Source organism: Prunus avium, chromosome 2 (assembly GCF_965620075.1).
Source record: "Prunus avium chromosome 2, drPruAviu1.hap1.1, whole genome shotgun sequence".
Lineage (NCBI taxonomy): Eukaryota > Viridiplantae > Streptophyta > Magnoliopsida > Rosales > Rosaceae > Prunus > Prunus avium.
Genome location: NC_142285.1, coordinates 8,797,761 through 8,820,541, shown reverse-complemented (window position 1 = coordinate 8,820,541; position 22,781 = coordinate 8,797,761). Strand labels below are relative to the sequence as shown.

At 36.8% G+C, this 22,781-nt stretch overlaps 1 protein-coding gene and 1 pseudogene across 2 annotated transcripts; one reads left to right on the top strand and one right to left on the bottom strand.

The window, feature by feature from the left end:
* The first annotated feature begins 10,489 nt into the window (after positions 1–10,489).
* Positions 10,490–13,530, top strand: LOC148296413 (10 kDa chaperonin 1, chloroplastic-like). The gene is made up of 5 exons (XM_088248514.1): positions 10,490–10,656; positions 12,426–12,519; positions 12,615–12,662; positions 12,858–12,887; positions 13,403–13,530. Exons 1-5 carry the CDS (start codon positions 10,490–10,492, stop codon positions 13,469–13,471), a joined length of 408 nt encoding a protein of 135 aa, XP_088104640.1. The 3' UTR covers positions 13,472–13,530.
* Positions 13,531–15,057: 1,527 nt separating this feature from the next.
* Positions 15,058–17,395, bottom strand: LOC110753583 (T-complex protein 1 subunit theta-like; annotated as a pseudogene). The gene is made up of 4 exons (XR_015833700.1): positions 17,247–17,395; positions 16,868–17,077; positions 15,979–16,036; positions 15,058–15,403 (listed from the first exon to the last, which is right to left on the bottom strand). The product of XR_015833700.1 is annotated as a T-complex protein 1 subunit theta-like (transcript).
* Between the last annotated feature and the right edge of the window lie 5,386 nt (positions 17,396–22,781).

The following is a 22,781-nucleotide window of genomic DNA, read 5'->3' as shown; positions in this document are numbered from 1 at the left end:
CGTGTACCTCTCTCTCTCCGACGCAATTGTCTTTCTCCCTCAGCAGTGGCTGTTCATCCTCTCCACCGTTGACATCCATGAGGTACTCTTCATATACCTTTTCTTTGAAATTTGGTTTATGGTGTACGGATTTGTAAGAAATTGGTTTAGGGTTTTAGTGTTTAGGGGTTACTCAGAAATTGGGTTTGGGTTTATGGGTTTCTATGAACTGGGTAATAACTCACACCCACTCTCACTCGCTCGCAGGCACTGTTCACAGAAATCAAACTCTTCATTTTGTCACAGAACGTTTGGGCTTCGTTCAGCTTTGTCTGGGTAAGTCCCAACTATCTATATTGTTTGATGAGATTTTAAGCTCTGGGCTCTGTGATTTCTACAAGAATTAATTCCACAATATTCTGATTTTACTTGTTCAAATCAAAGCAAAGGAAGGGACGTTGTTTATGGATGGGTAATTGTCAAAAACGACTTCTGGAATCTACATGCTTATAATCAAATTTTGCAGATTGTCAATGGTCCACAGTCCACATTTGAGATTGAGAATTTTGTATGTTCTTGTTAGGCTGGTTTTGTTTTACCTCTTCAATCATTGTTAGCATATGGTTCTCTGGAACTTTTGAATAAATTGTTTAATCAGATGTCCAAACCGTTGGAGTTAATATCTTACTGTCGTAATGCATTTCATTTTCAGGCAATATGCAAGGATAGCCGCATTGTTCCTGGAGCGGCAACTACTGAAATTGAGTTAGCTAAGAGAGTAAAGGAATTCTCTTTTACAGAAACATGGTAAATGGCGTGAATTATTATTTTCTCAAGATGTTGTTGTTGTGTAGATACAGCTGCACCAAAATGGATTCAGTTGCATCCTCAACTTGTGATACTCGCAAGTGCACGAGCCGTTCGGTAGTATAGCGTATGTAAGTGCGAGGTCGATCCCACGAGGATTGGTGATTGAATGATTCAATTCATTTTCCCTACACAAAACAGAAATGAAAAAGAAGGGAAATAAATAAAACAAGGAAGAAAGAAAATAACTAACTCAAGCAGATAAGTTCCCAAGTTCAATTAGATTAACGGATTGATTCTAGCTAATGTATGATTAAGCCATGGTGTGTGGTCATAACCTTGTGTTCCTAATTCCCTAATTTGATCATTTGTTGTCTAACCTAAAATTAAGCATTAGGAACCCATTAAGCATAGAAGAACAATTTAAACAACCAAGCATGTATCTAATCCCTGTTGTCGAATGTCCATACATACTCTTCCTATTCATAGTTCAATTCGAATTAAAGTATGGTGTCTACTCTTAATTCAAACCAAGATAGCTAACATGCAAGCCTAAATGGTGATCAATCATTCAAACTAGCATATTAACTTATAAGCATAATGAATAAGAACAAAAATCATAATTGAAACTTGGAAACTAATCAAACTTGAAACTAAAGAAAAGAATTTACATAACAATGAAAATTAAAGTAGAACTTGGAAAGACTTAAAGGAAAATTTCAGCACAAAGATCTCATTATAACAATTGAAAACTAGAAAGAGAAACTAAGAGAATTTGAGGGAGAGAAGGGAAAGGAGCTCTAGAGAAGTGTTTGAGAGCTCCCCCCCTTGGGGTGTGTTTACAAGCTTGGGAAACCTCACTATATATAGGCCTAAGGAAGCTGAAAATCTGAATTAAGTATGGCTAATGCATACCACACTTGTTTTATAAAATCTGAAATGGTTGATGCACTTCACTAATGCATACAACACTTCCATTATAAAATCTGAAATGGTTGATGCACTTCACTAATAAATCCCACCAGCAGCCCTAGCTCATCTTCATGTCACCATGACCAAGCTTCCAACCAGAAATAATAGCTCATCCTGAGGTCAGCATGACCAGCAACTTCAAGGGCTTACGAATTGGGCTTCCCTTAAGCAAATTAAGACTTTAAGCACTCAAACTTGAAGTTCAGAATGTCTTCTTTCCAGCCATATATCATTTGGGCCAATCCAAGGTCGGAGGAGGAAGTTAAGGCCAAAACAAATTGCTAACTCATTTTGCGCGCTGATAAAATCCATCCTGAGCATGGCTCTGTGTTTGCTAGGCAACAGACTCCATATTTATCCAATGGGGCTGAATTTTGGATATGTTATAGTACACACCCATTGGAACAACTTTCATGAAGAATGCGGCCTCATCTGAGCTGTGTAGGTTGCTGAAACAAATCTTGTAATGTGACCTACGGAACTGGACTGGCAGGGGGCTGTAGCCAAAATGAGTTTGTCTTTAAGCTCTTCATCCACTCATCCAAATTAGGCCTTAACATGCTTGAATTGCATGAATTATTATCCAAAGCCCTCATTATTACCTAAAGCTCAATGAACTGAAAGATAAACACAAAAAGGATTAAAAGAACAAGTTTAACTCAAAAACATAACCAAATCATAAGCTAGAAGGGTACAAAATGATATACAATTATGAACCGATCAAATACCCCCAAACCTAGATTTTGCTAGTCCTCGAGCAAAACAACACAAAACAAAGTTAAAAAAAAAATAAGAAGTTAATTAGACCACTTTCGTAGGTAACTCGATTGCATTGAGCGAATGCAACAAGCCTTTAAACCTCTAGGCATCCCTAGTAGGAGGAGTTGTGTCTCCTGAGGGTTTAACAGTTACGATACCCACAAACGTTTTTCTAACTCTACAAAACAAAATGGTTAGAAAACTTATTAGATTTGTTAGTTCTTAAGCAAAACCAAAACCAAAAACAAACATAAAAATAAAAACAAAACACAAAACACAAAAAACAAAAAAACAAAATCAAAATAAAAACTCAAAACAATCTTTCCGAACATTTTGTGAAGAGAAATGACTCATGCACATGACTTAAACGTTTTGACAATAAAAGCTCAATTTTAGACATTATTCACAAAGCGGCAAAGTTCAAAACATAATATGCTCAAAGTGTAGTAGTGTGATAGCCAAATGCAACAAATTCCCCAATCTTAGTTTCCACACAATTTCAAAAATCATACCAAGCACAAATGCAACTTCAAATCTCACCAAAGTTGTCCTCTCACAAATGAATCACTCAGAAGAGGGCTACAATGCAACACTCAGTTATAGACATGGGATTAGAGTTAAATCATAAGGTACTTAACTCAAAAATAGGAAGATGAAGAACTTGCATTAACATGATCTCAAGAAGGAGGCCAAACACTTAAAAGTAGAAAAATGAATGCAATTCAACCACATGACATTTAAGATCAATTTAGGTCTTTAGCATAGGTTGTAATGGGGTCAAGGGTGTAAGGTGAGTAAGAAATGAAGGGTATGGATAAAACAAAGTCCAAGAAACTCAAAATATAAGAGCATAAAACAATTGTTTACAAGACTTCGAATCATCACGATTAGATTTTTTCTTTTACACGATCAAAACTCCTTATACCTTCATTTACAATGATTTAAACTCCTTTCCAAACACCAATGAAACCCAAAAACAAAATTTCATTCAACTACCATTTAATCATAACTTTTTTTCTTTTCTTTTCTTTCACCAATTGTGTGATTTTCTTTTTTTTTTCTTTTTTTTCTTCTATGTAATATCCCTTCCCAAACTTAGCATGAAAAACACATCCGAATTAGAGCTCATGAGTTCCTTAGAAAGGTTAATTGGTAAAATGAAAGAAAAGGTTTACATGTAGGCTCAAAATGGTTAACAATGGAAAATCATGCTTAAGCATGCATAAGGTTAGCTTGAAAGGCACAAACGATCCAAAGAGGGCCTTAATATCACTTCTTAAATGTCATGAAATCAAATTGCATAAGAATGAATGACTTTTAAGTGTTCAACCAAATCAATGAATAATGAGATCAAACAACAACTTTGATGACAAGAAAATAAGAGTATGTGTATAACACTCATGAAATGAAGTACAAGGCTCAAAAGCTCACATTATATGGTTATATAAGTCTAATTTATGCTTGATACAATTCTTTGGGTCATGCAAATCCTTTAATTGGAAAATTATGAAACAAATGGCAAGTGCAAAGAAGGTTTCGAACATGTCATGCTAGAACGATGCCAAATTAATTAATTAATTAATTATTATTTTTTACAATAAAAATTTACAAGGAAAAAAAATAAATAATAAATAAAATTCAATTTTTTATTTAAGTCATGCAACATTTATCACAATCTCATCAAATGTGTTCGGAAAGTGACTAAACAAGATTCAAAACAAGAAAGAAATTTAAATTTTTTTTTTTTTTTTAAATTTTAAGAAAAACCAAGTTTACTTGCTAAACTCCAATACCCCCAAACCTAGAAATGAGCATTGTCCTCAATGTTTAAAAATTAGCCACAAACAATGTCATAACAACAAATGAAAGGTATTAAAGCAAATAAAAAAAAAATCACAAAATCACAAAAGAAAACAAAAACAAAATAATTATAAAATAAAAATTACAACACAAACAAACAAAAAAAAAAAAAAATGAAACAGTAAACCCTAATCACACAATTCGGAAACCCAAAAAAATTTTGAAGCCCAAAGCCCACAATTTCGAAACACAAACCACAGTGAATTTAACCCACTTTGAAACCCAAACTAAAGTGAAAACCGACCCACAATTTGTTTTCAATTCCGGCTTTTTATTATTATTTAGTTTTGTAAAAACAAACTATCGAACCGTGATTAGCAACACAAAGAGCGGGATTTTAACATGGGTCATGATGTCTCGGTTCAGTGTAAGGGACCAACAGACAGGGCGAGACACGTGTCGACGCATAGAGGCGCCGCAGACTCCACAAGCAAAAATTACGGGCTCATGGAAAGGCGCGAAGACTTTACTGAACGCGTTCGTTCAGAAAAGACACGTCGTGATAAATGAGTTGGGTATGGTTGGAAGGCGAGAAGGTTGTGGGACTCGAGGAATGCTGGAGATTTAGAAATGCTTAGACGCTGCAATGGCTAGGGTTTGTCAAAGACTATGTATATAAGAAGGAAAAAGATGGGGATAAAAACAAAACCACAAACTCAGAAACACAAAAGAGAAAAGAAGAAAAAAAATCAGAAATCAAATGGCCTCTTCCTACCCATTTTCGTTGGATCTCAACCTAGCTCCACCGACTCAGACATTAGGCCAAGCAGCGGCACCAGTATGGATGCCCTACTTTGGCTCCTCCCGGGGGCCTGTGTCTGTCAATGACTCAATACTCCTAGACAACGATGTTGCTATTGGAGTTGGCAGAAATTTAGTGACTCCCAAAGATATACGTGTGTTCGGGACAAGGGATGACAACCGGGTCACGAGTGATGCCCTGGCACTGAGCGTGCAGAGTACAGCATGTGTCGCAAGTTTGGGTCATCGCCTACTTGCGAAGTCCCATGAGGTGGAGGTGCTCAAAGCTCAGTTTGCGGCGGAGCGAAGTATGGTTGAAGATTGTCAGAGTGCTATAAAAAGCTTGAAAAGGGAAAGGTCAAGGATAGTGGAGGTGAATCGACATCAGCTAGAAGTATTGCGGGATGAGAATAAAAACCTATCAAAGATGGTAGAGTTGTATTCTCGCGACATGCGAAAGCAGCTGGAGGACCTAGACCGACCGGGTAAACGCAAGAAAGCAGATCACGAGAGTAGTTACGCTCAAGCTAAGATTGCGATCTTTGGGAGCTCAAGTGATGAGCCCCAAGAGGCTGTGCGTGAAGACCCAGAAGTGGACATCCAGACAGCCAAACTAAAAGCTCCTATGGTCGAGACACCGAGCGCCAAGAAGAAATGATTTCAGTTTTTATTTATTTATTTATTTTTAAAGTTTTTTTTTTTTTTTTTTTATAATATAAAAATGTTATGCTATCTCAAAGAGACGATTGACCCTAAATTTAAAGAATGACAATCAAACAAAAACACGAAAACCCAAACATGAAATTTTTATTAGTTAAGTAAACACACAAATAGCTGCTTCTTCTTTTAAGAGAAAAACTTAAGGATGACCAGTTAAGGGCCTCAGAAAACACAGCCAGGGGTTCCGGGAAGGTTGGAGGGGTCACAATGGTCCCGCTTAAAACCCGAACTTCTTAGACACCGAAGGTGCCGCCTAAAGAACTCCTAGACACTGTATAGACTGCGGTTGCTCACTGGAGTTACCAAAAATTTAGCTCCTTCAAAGAATATCCTATGAGTTTTAAATTATAAAACCTAATAAAAACAAAATAAATAAATAAATAAATAAAAACTGAAATAAACACGCAATTCAAACAAGAATTTAAAAGAAGAGATGAGATTCTTGCACCAGGTGTTCAAGACGCATCTTTAATTTTGTCTCTTCTTCCAACTAAATTCTTGAGAAACCTGACAAACAAGAAGAAAACAATTGAAAATAAAATAAAATAAAATAACAACTGAAAAAAAGCAAAAACACAAACATCAGAAAATAGGGAGGCAAAAGTAAGTGAAAGTGTAAGCATGCTCCCTTTTAAAAAACAACGTGCTCGCAATTTGCGCCGGAAATGAAGGGATCCGAGAGAAAAGAGCACAGGATAGCACCCTCGAGATCCGAAGTGCTTTCGGCTCCCTCATCTGCATAAGTCTATTTAAACTCATCTCGGTGAAGTAGAAGAGCACCCCGCATTTCTTCCTGCAAATTCAGAGAAAAACATCAAAAAATCCAAAAACAAAACAATGGCATCCTCATGCACTCACCTTGATGATCTTAACCTTGAATTGTCCCTTGCGCCACCGAATGCGCAGATAAGGGTTCCTCCAAACCATGTCTTCCCAAACTCCACATATCATCACGGTACGGCCTCAAACTTTGCTGAGATAATACCGAACTTTTCTGAGGCAATGCCGAACAGAGCAGCGCTGCTGGGAGGCATGATTGGTAACAAGCTCACACCGACAGATCATCTGCATGTGGCACAGAGGTCTGACAAGGCAGCGGTGGAGGAGTCCCACAATTTAACTGTACTCCACGCGATCTCGGCTACCAATTTGGGCATGCGATTGCTGGCGAGAACACGAGAGTGTGCCGCGATGAGCGAGGAAATAGCTTCCTTGAAGGCTATGGTGGCGGACTTGCAGAAGCGGCTCTATTGTGCCAATCAGCACGTGGAAGCACTGCAGAGAAAAAATGAGGACCATGTGGAGCTGCTGCAGATTCTGCAAGTAAGAGAAAACAGAGGCATGCCATGAAGATGAAGATGAAGATGAAGAAGTTGTTTTTATTTTTAATTTACTTGAATGTTTTTTTGTTTTTTTGTTTTAAACTTTTATCTTTTTGAATGCAATGTTTGAATAAAAATGTGTTTTTAACACTCAGAAATAAACTAACTAACCACACCATGTAAATAAATAAACTAACCTAATAAAACAAAAAAAACATAAAAGAAAACCAAGAAGTTCCAAATTGATATTTTTTTTTTTTTTTGTTTTTTTGTTTTTGTTTTTTATTATTATTTACAACTAACTGACCACACAAAGAAAAAAAACAACAAAGAAGTTCCAAATTGCAATTTACAAGGAAAAATAAAAACCCAAATTTCAAATTTCAAATTTTTTTTTTATATTTATTATTATTGTTTTTAAAACACACAAATATACAAGCAACTCACGGATGACCAGTTAAGGGCCTCAGAAAACACAGCCAGGGGATCCGGGAAGGTTGGAGGGGTCACAATGGTCCCGCTTAAAACCCAAACTTCTTAGACACCGAAGGTGTCGCCTAAAGAACTCCTAGACACTGTATTAACGGAAGTGCTCACTGGGGTTACCATAAGTCGGCTCATATGAAATTTTTTTTTTTTTAAATTTTAAAATTTTTAAGATAAGAAATAAAAACAAATTAAGATAAAATGAAACAACAAACCATAAACAAAAATGAACTAAGTACTGTAAACAAATTCAAACAAACAATATAAATTGTTGTACTAAAAGAAACAAACCAAGAAACCAAAGAAAAAAAAAAACAAACAGCACTTTCTATCACCCGTTTATCACCATTTGGACAGATTCGTTTCTATGTTTTTCAGCTTCGACCTCTGTTCAGTTTTTAGGCTATAACTTTCCAACCGTAAGTCCAAATTTTACGTTCTTTATATAGTTGGATTCAGCATAGAAAAACAAAGAACTCAGCGCGGACCAAAAGGCAAAAACAACTACGAAAATAAACAGAATTCAAAGAAGAGAAAGGATTGAAATGCTCCCCCTTGAAGCGATTAGGTCGAGCATGGATGCACTTGGAGGTCGCGACTTCTCCCACTACTCCACACTTCCTATCTTTGAAGTTGCCATCTCTCTCCATTTTTATTAACCTGTCATAAATTTTTAAAACAAACACACAAACTTGAAATGTAATTAAAAGGATTAGGAAATAAAAACTAAATTGAAAAGGAATATCAACACACATCCAATTCCATGCTTCAAAGCAACAAGCACCAATGGGTTGTGTAAGCTGGGACTTAAACCCAGTTCTCTTGCTTGTTGGGCAATTGTCCTTTTCTGTTGGACTACAAACACAACTGGTCCATTAACGTCATTAACTTTAAAACAAGAAATTGTCTAGAAAAACATGAAAATGAAAAATAAAAATAAAACAAGTAGGGAAAAGAAATAGAACCAAACTATGTTGCCAATCCCCGGCAACGGCGCCAAAAACTTGTTGTGTAGATACAGCTGCACCAAAATGGATTCAGTTGCATCCTCAACTTGTGATACTCGCAAGTGCACGAGCCGTTCGGTAGTATAGCGTATGTAAGTGCGAGGTCGATCCCACGAGGATTGGTGATTGAATGATTCAATTCATTTTCCCTACACAAAACAGAAATGAAAAAGAAGGGAAATAAATAAAACAAGGAAGAAAGAAAATAACTAACTCAAGCAGATAAGTTCCCAAGTTCAATTAGATTAACGGATTGATTCTAGCTAATGTATGATTAAGCCATGGTGTGTGGTCATAACCTTGTGTTCCTAATTCCCTAATTTGATCATTTGTTGTCTAACCTAAAATTAAGCATTAGGAACCCATTAAGCATAGAAGAACAATTTAAACAACCAAGCATGTATCTAATCCCTGTTGTCGAATGTCCATACATACTCTTCCTATTCATAGTTCAATTCGAATTAAAGTATGGTGTCTACTCTTAATTCAAACCAAGATAGCTAACATGCAAGCCTAAATGGTGATCAATCATTCAAACTAGCATATTAACTTATAAGCATAATGAATAAGAACAAAAATCATAATTGAAACTTGGAAACTAATCAAACTTGAAACTAAAGAAAAGAATTTACATAACAATGAAAATTAAAGTAGAACTTGGAAAGACTTAAAGGAAAATTTCAGCACAAAGATCTCATTATAACAATTGAAAACTAGAAAGAGAAACTAAGAGAATTTGAGGGAGAGAAGGGAAAGGAGCTCTAGAGAAGTGTTTGAGAGCTCCCCCCCTTGGGGTGTGTTTACAAGCTTGGGAAACCTCACTATATATAGGCCTAAGGAAGCTGAAAATCTGAATTAAGTATGGCTAATGCATACCACACTTGTTTTATAAAATCTGAAATGGTTGATGCACTTCACTAATGCATACAACACTTCCATTATAAAATCTGAAATGGTTGATGCACTTCACTAATAAATCCCACCAGCAGCCCTAGCTCATCTTCATGTCACCATGACCAAGCTTCCAACCAGAAATAATAGCTCATCCTGAGGTCAGCATGACCAGCAACTTCAAGGGCTTACGAATTGGGCTTCCCTTAAGCAAATTAAGACTTTAAGCACTCAAACTTGAAGTTCAGAATGTCTTCTTTCCAGCCATATATCATTTGGGCCAATCCAAGGTCGGAGGAGGAAGTTAAGGCCAAAACAAATTGCTAACTCATTTTGCGCGCTGATAAAATCCATCCTGAGCATGGCTCTGTGTTTGCTAGGCAACAGACTCCATATTTATCCAATGGGGCTGAATTTTGGATATGTTATAGTACACACCCATTGGAACAACGTTCATGAAGAATGCGGCCTCATCCGAGCTGTGTAGGTTGCTGAAACAAATCTTGTAATGTGACCTACGGAACTGGACTGGCAGGGGGCTGTAGCCAAAATGAGTTTGTCTTTAAGCTCTTCATCCACTCATCCAAATTAGGCCTTAACATGCTTGAATTGCATGAATTATTATCCAAAGCCCTCATTATTACCTAAAGCTCAATGAACTGAAAGATAAACACAAAAAGGATTAAAAGCACAAGTTTAACTCAAAAACATAACCAAATCATAAGCTAGAAGGGTACAAAATGATATACAATTATGAACCGATCAGTTGTCCCTGAAACATAAAATAAAATATTGATGTCTAGACCAACTATTGGAACTTGATTTTGTAACCATTTTCCCAGTCATAGATTTCTGATTGGGCAGTAGTGCAATAACCTACTAAAGAAACAATGGTTTTGCAGATTGGATCAGTATGCTATAGCAAAATTTGCCGAAAGCTTTGAGATGGTGCCTAAAACGCTAGCTGAAAATGCTGGGCTTAATGCAATGGAGATCATATCTTCTCTATATGCTGAACATGCATCAGGAAATACCAAAGTTGGCCTCGACTTGGAGGAAGGCCGTTGCAAAGATGTGTCAACTCTTAATATTTGGGACCTCTACATAACTAAGTAAGCTGCTCTTTGTCTTGTAACAGTTCATGCTTTTATGTGAAAGTTCTCAATACATTGAATGTTGTTACAGCTGTGATGTTTGATGCAATTTTGGTTCTGAATTTTCATTAATTTTGGATCTAGAATTTGTTTGTAGAGGAAGCTTTTATTAGTAATCCCATTTTTGGTGGTTTTGATAGCCAATTAGTTCCTGTTGCGTACATTAGTCTCTCTTGGCTCTCTCTGTCTCTAGCGCAACTCTGTGTCTCTCTCTTTGCTCTCTTTCTTATAGCGCAGCTCTTTCTCTCTCTAGCTTCGTTATGTCTCTTTCTCCCCCTATTCGGTCTCTTGCTCTCTGTTTGGAATCGCGAACCCCTCCCTTTAGGTATGTCTTCTGAATAGCTGCTTGCAACCTTGAAGCTCTAGTGGATTGCCGACCTCGAAAAGGTAGTGTTGATGGTTATTTTTTTAATATCAGTGGGATTATGTGAAATGGGTTATATTTTGATTGTTTGGGTTTGTGTTAAATTCGTTTTGGTTTTAATTGCTTTGGGTTAGGTTTTGTTGAATATTCATGCTCATTCATCTGGGTTTGTACCAATTGCATTTAGATTGGTCTGGATATGTGAATCTTGAAACTTGGGATTTTCCATTTGATGTAGTAGATCTATATAGTGTGATTCTGATGAATTCTGGTTCACTGTTGTGTTAGTGGTGTACTGCTGTTGTGTTTGTGTTATTTTGCTATCGAATTGCTGTTACGTTGCTGTTATATTGCCATTATATTGCTGTTATATTGCTGTGATATTGCCTGGTTATTGTGGTTATATTGTGTTAAGGTGGGCTTGAGTTCAACTACAGTTCTTGAATGCCAACAAGGATTTGAGCTTGAACTGTAATGGTTTGAGAAGTTATTAATTTTGATTGGCTTGCCTTAGTTAAAGGACTCAGACTAGTGGCAATTTGAGTTATATTGCCCATTGCGTGTTTATGCTGGCTGTGTCTCTGTTAGGTGGGCAATTATCTGACCGAAGTCTTGAGAAGGTTGGCTTGAACATGAGGCACATGATCTGAAAGTTAAGTCATGATTGTTGATTACGTGTGCCCTCATGTGATCAAAGAGACAAAAGCCACCCCATTTGATCTGAGGGATAAAAATCTTACCCCCCCCCCCCCCCCCCCCCACCAAAAAATAAATAAAAATCTGTCTTAGTTATGAATAAGTTTGTAATGGTGTTAGGCGGACTTGACTAGTTATGAGTAGTCAGTAATGGTTACATGCATCTCAGACTCTCTATTTCTTTACTAAGCCAATGTCCCAAAAGCATATTGATCACCGTATTAATTTCTTATGACCACATTCTCCAAAGGATCTTATGAGTGCTTTCAATTTGTCAACAATGGCAAAAAATGGCCTGCGTTGCACCAAGTCCTTGTTGGCTGTACTTATGACAAATATTTTTGATTCATGGTTTTTGAGGGGACGATTATCTTATGGTTGGTTACAATGGGATTCCATTCAAAATTATAAAGTTTTTTAATATTTCATTTTTTACTTATTCTTTGGTTTTCCTTTTGTATGTTTGTCTCTTGAATGATATCAAGAGGTTGCATGTTGATTGATGGCGGTTAGTTGGGAACAGTGGGTTCTAAAATTGACCTCATTGTTTGTATTTTTCTTCTTCTTCTTATTAGATCATGGAGAAATATCTATTTTGATTTGAAATTCTGCATTTTTGAAATATATTGCGTTGGTGTTACTTGTGTACCTTATCTGTTAATATTAGCGTCATAACAAATTGTCTTATGCCACAGAAATCAGCTGGAGGAGTTTTGCTGCCCAAATTAGCCGTTAAATTTGAGCGGTATCTTATGGGAGTAGTATGCCTACTGTTTCTGTCTCGTTATGATTAATTTTTTTTTTTGAAGTAACAAGTTGAATATCAGGATATTCTAACGAGCGTTGTTATTCTCAGATTCTTTCTGTTGGTGCTGAGGTTGGGGAAGTCAAGGCTGGAAAGAAGGTGAGCAATTAAAACATTCTCAAATAATGGCAACTGTCTTCTGGTCTGAAATAATGTTGATTTGTGACATATATTGTTGCTTAGACAATAAGTTTCTGAGCTAGTGAGGTTTTTTGTTGTTTAATGGTTTATTTCCAAGTAGTGATTTAGGTGCTTACCATGTCATCTGAATTTTGAATCCTTATCCTTTTGCAGGTTCTTTTCTCGGACATAAATGCATATGAGGTAAGTAGAATTGATTCAGTTGAAAATATTATACAGCTCTGATGTTAAGAGTCTAAAATAAACATTGATGAAGGACTTCCACTGTTTTATATGAGTATATTCCATCACATTGTTAACCTGTGCGTTGTAACTTCTAGACACTTAAATGGCATAGAACGAACTTATTTACTTAACAATTGTCTTGTTTCATTTGCTATGACATCAAAATTATCAACTATCTAATCTCGGTTGGCTAGCATGATTGTCTGATACAATCACAGCTTATCTTGTGCCTGTTCCAGAGCATGCACAATTATTGTGTTGAGCATTTCTGACACAAAATTGGCACACGTTCTGTCTTGACTCCCAAGAATGGCCGACTGTAAAACAAGGAGCTGACATTTTTATCTTCTTTATAAACTGAAGTCTATGTTGTGCAAATGGTCTATGAATTGTTGCATGCAATGGGTGCATATGGATGCTTGCACTATGGATTGCCATTTTCTTTTACTGATAATGCATTTTTGACGTCTCAGGTGGATTTGGGAACAGATGGCAGGCACTGCTTCTGCAAAGAGAGTGAATTACTGGCCGTAGTTGAATAAAGTTTCAGCTACGGGTAGGTACATTGTTTTACAGGATTATTTTGTGAAACTTTTCATTGTCAAGACGGTTTTCCATGCAGTGTCTCCAACTCCCAAAACTATATATTAAGTTCAAATTTGTTAAGTACATGCTATTTCTGCATATGCATTGATTGCATGGGTTTTTGTATTATTTAATCTCCAATGTTGACACTTTAGAAATATTGGTAGGAAATTGGAAGGAGTGGGGAGAGGAAGGCATGATTTTACAGGAGGTCTTCCATCTAGATTTTTAAAAACCTTCTGAGAGAAAAGGTCTTGATCGTTGGATCAAATCCACAGTTGGGATTAGCTTAAAAAGTTATAGTAAAACTTAAACCAAAAACTGAAGCAGATTTGTTTGCTGTTTAGTTGGTTCAATCTGATATAGAAAGCATTCGAAATGGAATTGGGAATCCGATTAGAGGTTTTAAAGATGTTTAACTCATTTTCTGGTTGAATTTGTTTTAATCTGTACCATACGTACAATTTCTCCACAGCATTTTGAATGGATCAAACATCATATGAATCCGTTCAAAAGAAAAACAAATAGAAACACAGCTAATATAACAAAGCATTCTTTAGCGATCCCAATATCGGGGTATCAAAATGTATAAAAAATAGGCCACTACAAAAGAGCTTATAAAAAATCTTTAAATGAAAATGAACAAGAAATGGTGAAAAAGGTACGAGGAATATCGCTTGTCTTAAAAAAATAAAGATACGAGGAATATTGCTCTCAACTCCACACAATTGATCTTGGTTACAATTCACTGGTAGGGAGAATTCCTGACGAGCTTGGCACCTTGTCAAAGCTATTAAAAATAGCAGTTGACAACAACAACCTGACCAGGAATGTTCCTTACTCTTTCAGCAACTTATCATCTCTTGGCTTTCAGCAACTTTTAATAATGTGAATGGAAGCATTCCAGATATCTTTGGCCAAAAGACCAATATTAGCTATCTTGCTTTGGATGGAAATAGCTTGTCAAGTATGATCCATCCCTCCATCTTTCTTTTCCCTTCGCGGGATAGTATTGTTATGGTTCGATGGCGATTTATTTTGCATGTGTAAAATGTAGTCTGTAATGGATGTGTGTTTATTGTATGTAGATTCACTTAATATTGCTGTTCTATTGTATGTCTATTGTCTTAATATTGCCACCCTATTGGATGTATATTGTAATACTATTGCTATCGTATTGTGGTTATATTGCTCTAATATTGCCTCTATATTGTACGTATATTGGCCTAATATTTCTATTATATCGTATGTCAATGGCCATTTGGTCTAATAACAGAGCCTCCACTTCGTTGAAAGTAATCCTGAATTCAAATGTCACGGACACGACAATTGTTATCCATCCTTATATTAGCATGAATTGATGTTGACCTTTCAAATGATAGTTGGAGTTGCACATCGATTCATATTCAAAAGAAAAGTAATTCTCTCCCTCAATGAATCTTCGTTCAAAAGAAGGCAGCTATCAAATATTGGGTACAAAAATGCAAGATCCACGGTAAATTAATTGGGCACAAACCACATATTACAAAACCAGGATGATTTTTGGCATGCTTGAAAAGAGAAGGGCCAAATACAACAGAAAAGAAAATCCATTCAAGCTTTCTCACTAAACATGGCTCAAGCACTTGACCATGGTTTCAATCCAAACCTACCCAACAAGGGCATACCGCGTGTCCATAGTAACAGAAGAGTGGCATTTACAAAGCATGAACTGCAATATGTTTCTTTTTCTCATAAACAAAATTGTTACTAAAATGGAACAAAAGATCCCTAACATATAGCAATACAAGCAAAGATAGTCAATTGTCATACACACAAAATTAGTCCACATCCATCCCTGCAGGCTGATCTCTCTTACTAGGGCCACCTGCTGGTTTTCCCATTATAATCTGCAAGATAGTCAAAGCACTGTCAACAACCTTTTTTTTAATGAAGGTATTAAACATTAAATAGGCTGCAATCAGATAGATTCATCATTTCTCACACATTTTTAGCTAGCTAGAAAACCCCCAGCATATAGATTTTCTATTTACTATCAAGCCTTCTGCACTGAAGCCATATTCATTATAAAAGTTCAACATTTCCCAAACGTAACTTTCAATTTTATTTTATTTTTCCAAGTTAAAAACTAACATTTGCGACCGTTCTTTTGAGTTATAAAGGAGTTTGTGTTCTGAGTACACACGTGCATACATGCATCTGTGCCAAGTTAGGGGAACTTTAAAAAAAAAAAGAGAAAAAGACTTCACAAAAAGTCTAAAAGTATAAAATTAAATAAATAAATAAAAAGAATAGTCAACTAATTCATAAAGCCTCGATTTTTTTTATAAAAAAAACTGTATGTATAGCATTTTTTCTGCTTTGGCCTCAAAGATGCAATCAGGGATTCAAAGATGTAGTTCATACCAAATTTGGGTACTTCAAAATTAGGAAAACCATTGACAAATACGTAGTTACTAGTTACCTGATCTACCCGTAGAACAGTGCAGGCAGCATCTGCAGCATACTTGAGAGCAAAGAACCTGCAACAAACAGCCCAAGAAAGAAGATTGATACCTATATCTCATACGAAACAACTTCCTGGCCAACTTAAACATGTTGATTTCAATAAATTAATGAAACAGAACTACCTAAAGTTCATAAAATACCCAAAATGTTTGAAGTCGAGATGTTTCCAAGTTACTATTTATCAGTTATCCAAAGAAATCCTCACTTATTCCCGAATGCTATAATTCGTAAAAATCCTAAATGCAAACCATCAATGCTATTTGTAAAACAAATAAAAAATAAAAAGGTTGGCATTGTCACTCTGTTATCCTCTAGAAACCAACCATTTACTGAAAAAGAAAGATAAGAAACCTTTCGTAGTGGATATGTGGCTTAATTATTTACACAAATGAAATATAATAAAGAAAATAACAGAATGACTGGGTCCCCTGGTGAATAAAGGCTTTCAGCACAAAGATGTAGTTGTTAGACCACCAAATCATGAACTAAATTTTATACATCATATATGCATAACCTCCTAGCCCTATTAGTCGGCCAATGGACTTCAAAATGCACCACAATCCTCAAAACACCCATGCCAGTTAGTCACACTTTGATACAGAAAATCAACAGAAAGGATACCAATAAGATGAACCATTAATGTACGCAACAGGAACTAATTGGCTATCAAAACCACCAAAAATGGGATTACTAATAAAAGCTTCCTCTACAAACAAATTCTAGATCCAAAATTAATGAAAATTCAGAACCAAAATTGCATCAAACATCACAGCTGTAACAACATTCAATGTATTGAGAACTTTCACATAAAAGCATGAACTGTTACAAGACAAAGAGCAGCTTACTTAGTTATGTGGAGGTCCCAAATATTCAGAGTTGACACATCTTTGCAACGGCCTTCCTCCAAGTCGAGGCCAACTTTGGTATTTCCTGATGCATGTTCAGCATATAGAGAAGATATGATCTCCATTGCATTAAGCCCAGCATTTTCAGCTAGCGTTTTAGGCACCATCTCAAAGCTTTCGGCAAATTTTGCTATAGCATACTGATCCAATCTGCAAAACCATTGTTTCTTTAGTAGGTTATTGCACTACTGCCCAATCAGAAATCTATGACTGGGAAAATGGTTACAAAATCAAGTTCCAATAGTTGGTCTAGACATCAATATTTTATTTTATGTTTCAGGGACAACATCTTGAGAAAATAATAATTCACGCCATTTACCATGTTTCTGTAAAAGAGAATTCCTTTACTCTCTTAGCTAACTCAATTTCAGTAGTTGCCGCTCCAGGAACAATGCGGCTATCCTTGCATATTGCCTGAAAATGAAATGCATTACGACAGTAAGATATTAACTCCAACGGTTTGGACATCTGATTAAACAATTTATTCAAAAGTTCCAGAGAACCATATGCTAACAATGATTGAAGAGGTAAAACAAAACCAGCCTAACAAGAACATACAAAATTCTCAATCTCAAATGTGGACTGTGGACCATTGACAATCTGCAAAATTTGATTATAAGCATGTAGATTCCAGAAGTCGTTTTTGACAATTACCCATCCATAAACAACGTCCCTTCCTTTGCTTTGATTTGAACAAGTAAAATCAGAATATTGTGGAATTAATTCTTGTAGAAATCACAGAGCCCAGAGCTTAAAATCTCATCAAACAATATAGATAGTTGGGACTTACCCAGACAAAGCTGAACGAAGCCCAAACGTTCTGTGACAAAATGAAGAGTTTGATTTCTGTGAACAGTGCCTGCGAGCGAGTGAGAGTGGGTGTGAGTTATTACCCAGTTCATAGAAACCCATAAACCCAAACCCAATTTCTGAGTAACCCCTAAACACTAAAACCCTAAACCAATTTCTTACAAAATCCGTACACCATAAACCAAATTTCAAAGAAAAGGTATATGAAGAGTACCTCATGGATGTCAACGGTGGAGAGGATGAACAGCCACTGCTGAGGGAGAAAGACAATTGCGTCGGAGAGAGAGAGGTACACGAGGGAGAGAGACGGGCCGAAGAGATAGAGTAGAGAGAGAAGCCAATTTCTGAAAAATTGATATGGGTACAATAAGTGGACAATAATTTTATATTTATAGATGTTAGTTGTAAAAAAATTGGGAGCCGGTGGTATTTTTAATTGAGATTATAATTTTGGTGGTATATACCGCTATTTCCCTTTTTTTTTTGGGTTGAACATTACATAATTTTATCCATTGCGTCACCGAGATAAGAACCAAATGGTACCATAAAGCTGTCCTTGTTGTCAAAGTAAACTTTATCTTCCGTCACTTTTCTTTCTTTCTTCCTCTTTTTCTCTTTTCTTTTCTCTCCTTTTTTTGGACAAACCTTTTTCTTTTCTCTCTCATTCTTCCTTCTCTTTTTTTCTCTCCTCTTCTTTTTTATCTTCCTCTCTTTTCTTCTCTCCATTTTTCCTTCTCTCTTTTTTCTCTCCTCTCCTTTTCCTCTTTCTCTGTCTCTATTGCTCCTTTCGTTTCTCTCCTTTTTCTCCTTTTAGTTTCTCTCTCTACTTCTCTTTTTCTCTTTCTCTCGTTGTTGATGGCCTTCGTTGGCCTTGGTTTGATCGTCGATTTCGTTGTCGGATTTTGCCAATCTCGGATCTGAGTTTGCTTGCGATTACTGGCAATTTCGTTAGTTTTTTCAACTCCACCAAATATGATCGTGTTGTTGGCTTTCCATGGCCACATTATTTTTTCGGCTCAAGGAGTAGTTTTTTTATTATTCTTAGGGCTTGTTTGGGACTGCTTCTGTAGGAAGTACTTCTGCTCATAAGCACTTCTAACAAAAGCGCTTTTTATTATGAAAATCTTGAATTTTCATAAATAAAAAAATCCAAGTGCTTCCTTCTATGATCCCAAAGCGCTTCTAAACTTTTGTGCCAAATGCTGTGAGAAGCACTTTTAGTTGTCATAAAGCGCTTTTAACCCTTCCAGAAGCATTCCAAAACAACCCTTGTCTTCTTGTCATACACCGATCCAACAACCCACTATCTACCACTATATTGCTTTATGTTTATTAAGCTTTGTATTAGTTGTACCAACTTATATTATCTCTAGTTTATTATTATCAATCTTGTATAAATACCTCCTCTTATGGAGATGAATATAATCAATCAAATATTAGAGAATTACCAAAATCTTCCATGATATTAGAGCCTCATGGCTAACCCCAAATAGCGATCCTCCATTTGCCAACATTGAGATTCGTTGGAGCCCCTCACCCATAATAGGTGTTTGTCTTGTGAAGTCCTCTTGCTAACTATCACCTCCATCGAGCTCTCCTTTGGCAACCCACGGCAGCTCCATTTGTGGAAACTTTTTGATGAAGACGGCATGGCAAAAATTGAATGGACGGTGGTCAAAAGTCACCGGGAAGTGACGTTGTCATTGTTCACTGCAAGATAGGGAAGAGAGAGAAAGTCGCGAGGGAGGAGAGAGAAGGTAGTGAGAGGAATTTGTTGGGTGCACACTAGGGTTTCGTGGTTTTTAACCCACCTTCCAAAATTCCTATTTTACCCAAAATATTTTTAGACCATAACTTTCTCAATTTAACTCAGAATCTAGCCCACTACGCGTCTACGAACACGTGAGAGCGAGCTCTACACAATGGTGCAACTCAAATTTTGAACTTAACTCCCAGCCAAAAAGGACCAAAATTCTCTTAACTTCAAGGGTAAAATGCAACTTGTTACACATATGTATATGTTCGATAGGAGGATATTCAACAGGCTGCGATGATCGGCACTCAGGCACTAATTGGAGCTAGTTTGGCGACAAATAATGCACAACGACCGGTTGACCAACCCTCGGCGACTGGTCGACCCGGCCAAACACTGAATCTGACTCATGTTGTACCGCTTCAAATGCAGTCATATGCCATGGTGCTCGCTCACCTGTGAAGAAGACCATTGCACCTTCTCGACTAAAGGCTCCGACAGAAGAAGGCCATTGCACTCACTGTTGCAACCGAAATCACACTTGTGAAACTTATTTTAAGTTGAGTGGCTATCCAAAATGGTAGGAGGGACTACATCCTCGAAAAATCAGAGAAGTTGCCAGTGGTTCCGGTCGTGCCGCTCTTGTCACATAAGAACCCCGGTTATCTTGTGTTCCTCAGGTAGGATCTACCAGTACTCTGGCACTTGATGATGGCTCCAAGACCCTTAGTGACACAGGTAACTGCGGTCAAGTACTTCATACTTCTGATACAAGTGACTCCACTAGATGGTGAAGAATAGATTGTGTTTTTCTCAAAAAGAAGGTTCATTTAGACATCTAGATTATCAATAATTCATTTGATAGGCAATGGAAGACTTTAAAAAAAATCCTAGAGCCTAAAAACAAAACCTTTCAAGGGATCTTAAGGTTCAAAGAGTTGATGTGCATTGCAAACTACCATACTTGAGATTCAAGAGAGGAAGGTAAATAGAAACTCATCCTTGGAGCGCAACTTGAGTCCAACCCAAGTATTCCACCAAGTGATGGTGGTAGGATCCACTTTCTACTTCTCCTCCAAGCCAAAAAGTAGTGACCTCCAAAGTCTACACACCAAGCCTTCTCTTTGGAATGAAGATGATACACAAGAGAAGTATGTGGTGCTGGTAACACTACTCTTAGGACCGATTTTAGCTTGCCTTACGAAGAGAGATAATGATGCTTTCTCTTACTTCAAACCCTAGGGAGAAAGATGAGCTAAGTGGTGAATATATAGAACATATGGGAGAACCTTAGGGTTCTCCCTCTCTCTCCATTTGGACGGCATAGGGGGGTGGGTTTTCTCTTGGGCATCTTGGTCTAATTTGTCCTAATTGACTCTTCTCAAGACCCCTTTGCTAAAATTCCATGGGCCTTTAGTTTCTCAAACTATTCTTAGGCCCATTCTATTTCAACATAATTAATTAACTCTTTAATTAATTTTCTTTTAATCAATTAATCAAATTAATTAATTGATTTAACCGTTGATCTTGTCATCTTCCATTATTATCCAAATCGTAAGCTTATAGGTGTGCGATCCATTGGGTTCTAATTAGGGAGGCCGTGGGCGATCATGAACTCTTTCTTTTATCGATTATGAATTAAAAATTTCCCTTTTTAATTCTCCCTTTATGAGGACCCAATTACGGAATATCCTTAGGGCATCCACAAACTGTGAGTGACGTCTAGTAACGTATCACGGTTACCCAAGCTAATATAGAATATATTAGAACCCATTTAGTTGGAATTACAACACAATTCAATCCTTCTCTATTTCACAATGTTCTTGATCTCTTTAATAGGATACATAATTCATATCAAATCCCTAACTTGATCTCTATTGGCCAACTATGGTCGGAGATTACTGAATCAAATCTTAGAACATTCTCTTCCTCTTACTGGAAGTTGAGATACCTTGTCGTACACTCACTGGCCTCTATGGACTTGTCAACGATCTCAACATTACCTTGAATCGAGCCCAAAGATGAGCTCAACCTTATGATACAATCAAAGACCGACTATTCATCCATAAGGCAACCATGGTGCCTCAGGTCTAAGGATTAACCTTGCCTTATTGCAATCGAAGAAATCTTGTTTGACATACAAGTAGAACTTCCATACAAGATTCCTTAGTTTGATCACGTTCAGTGAACTCACTCCTTAGTAAGAACCTATGCACTTATCTTAGTGTTCACACACGAATGATTCGAGACTAGTCATCCTCCTCGTTGAGCAGATAGATTGCATACCAATCTTTGCGGTTTGTCAATGCCCAGTTGAACGATCCTATGACCGAGAACATTTTATGTCTGAGTTATAGGGAAAGGTCCATTTGCATCCAACCTCTTTACATCACTTTCCTTATCTCATTAATTTATGGACTTGTCAAATAGGTCAATGGTCATGCATGGACCATTACCTATGTTGACATATTTGCCCTTTTGTGTTAACCTAAATAATTGGTTTAAATGAAGTTTCCATGAAAGATTTCATCTAATGATTGGCTTTCAGGGCATACTTCTAACAAATGGTTCATTGATTCATGCGCGACTGACCATATGACATTTGATCCTAATGACTTTCTAAGTCCCACCTAACCAAGATGAACAGCTATTGCAAATGCAAATGGTGTTACTTATTATGTGACAAGGGCGCGCACCATTGCCCTTTCACTTTCTCTCTCACTTTCGAATACTTTTTTGTTCTGTCTCTATCAATAAATTGATATATGTTAGCCAGGCTACTAAGCAACTGAATTGTTATGCACTAATTTACCCCAATTTTTATTTTCTTTAGGAAATTCTCACCAAGGAAATAATTGGTCGTGGTACTAGAAAAGGAGGGCTTTACTATGTGGATGACTTCAGTATGGGAAGGGCAAATAGTGTGACAAGCACCGACAAATTTGGCTTTGGCACCGACGTTTGGGACATCCATCTTTTGGTTATATGATACATTTGTTACCCGATTTGTTTTTCGATTTTAGTGATTCTGACACTTGCATCTTAGCCAAGAGTCACTAAGTATCTTATCCTTTGAGTATGAATATGTTCCTTCTGCTTTAATTCATTATTATGCCTGGGGTTCATCACCTATATCTACTTCTTCTGGATTTAGATGGTTTTTAACGTTTGTGGATGATTGTACTCGCATGACATGGCTCTACTTGATGAAGAATAAAAATGAAGTGTTTACTCTATTTTAGTCCTTCCACAAACATATTGAAACTCAGTTCTCTACTAAGATCCAGATTC

Bases quoted from the DNA above. Each gene is read 5' to 3' on its own strand.
- LOC148296413 (XM_088248514.1), top strand. From the start codon at position 10,490: ATGGTGCCTAAAACGCTAGCTGAAAATGCTGGGCTTAATGCAATGGAG. The intron at 12,663-12,857 runs GTGAGCAATTAA...ATCCTTTTGCAG, and splicing joins AAGTCAAGGCTGGAAAGAAG to GTTCTTTTCTCGGACATAAA. The intron at 12,888-13,402 runs GTAAGTAGAATT...TTGACGTCTCAG, and splicing joins CGGACATAAATGCATATGAG to GTGGATTTGGGAACAGATGG.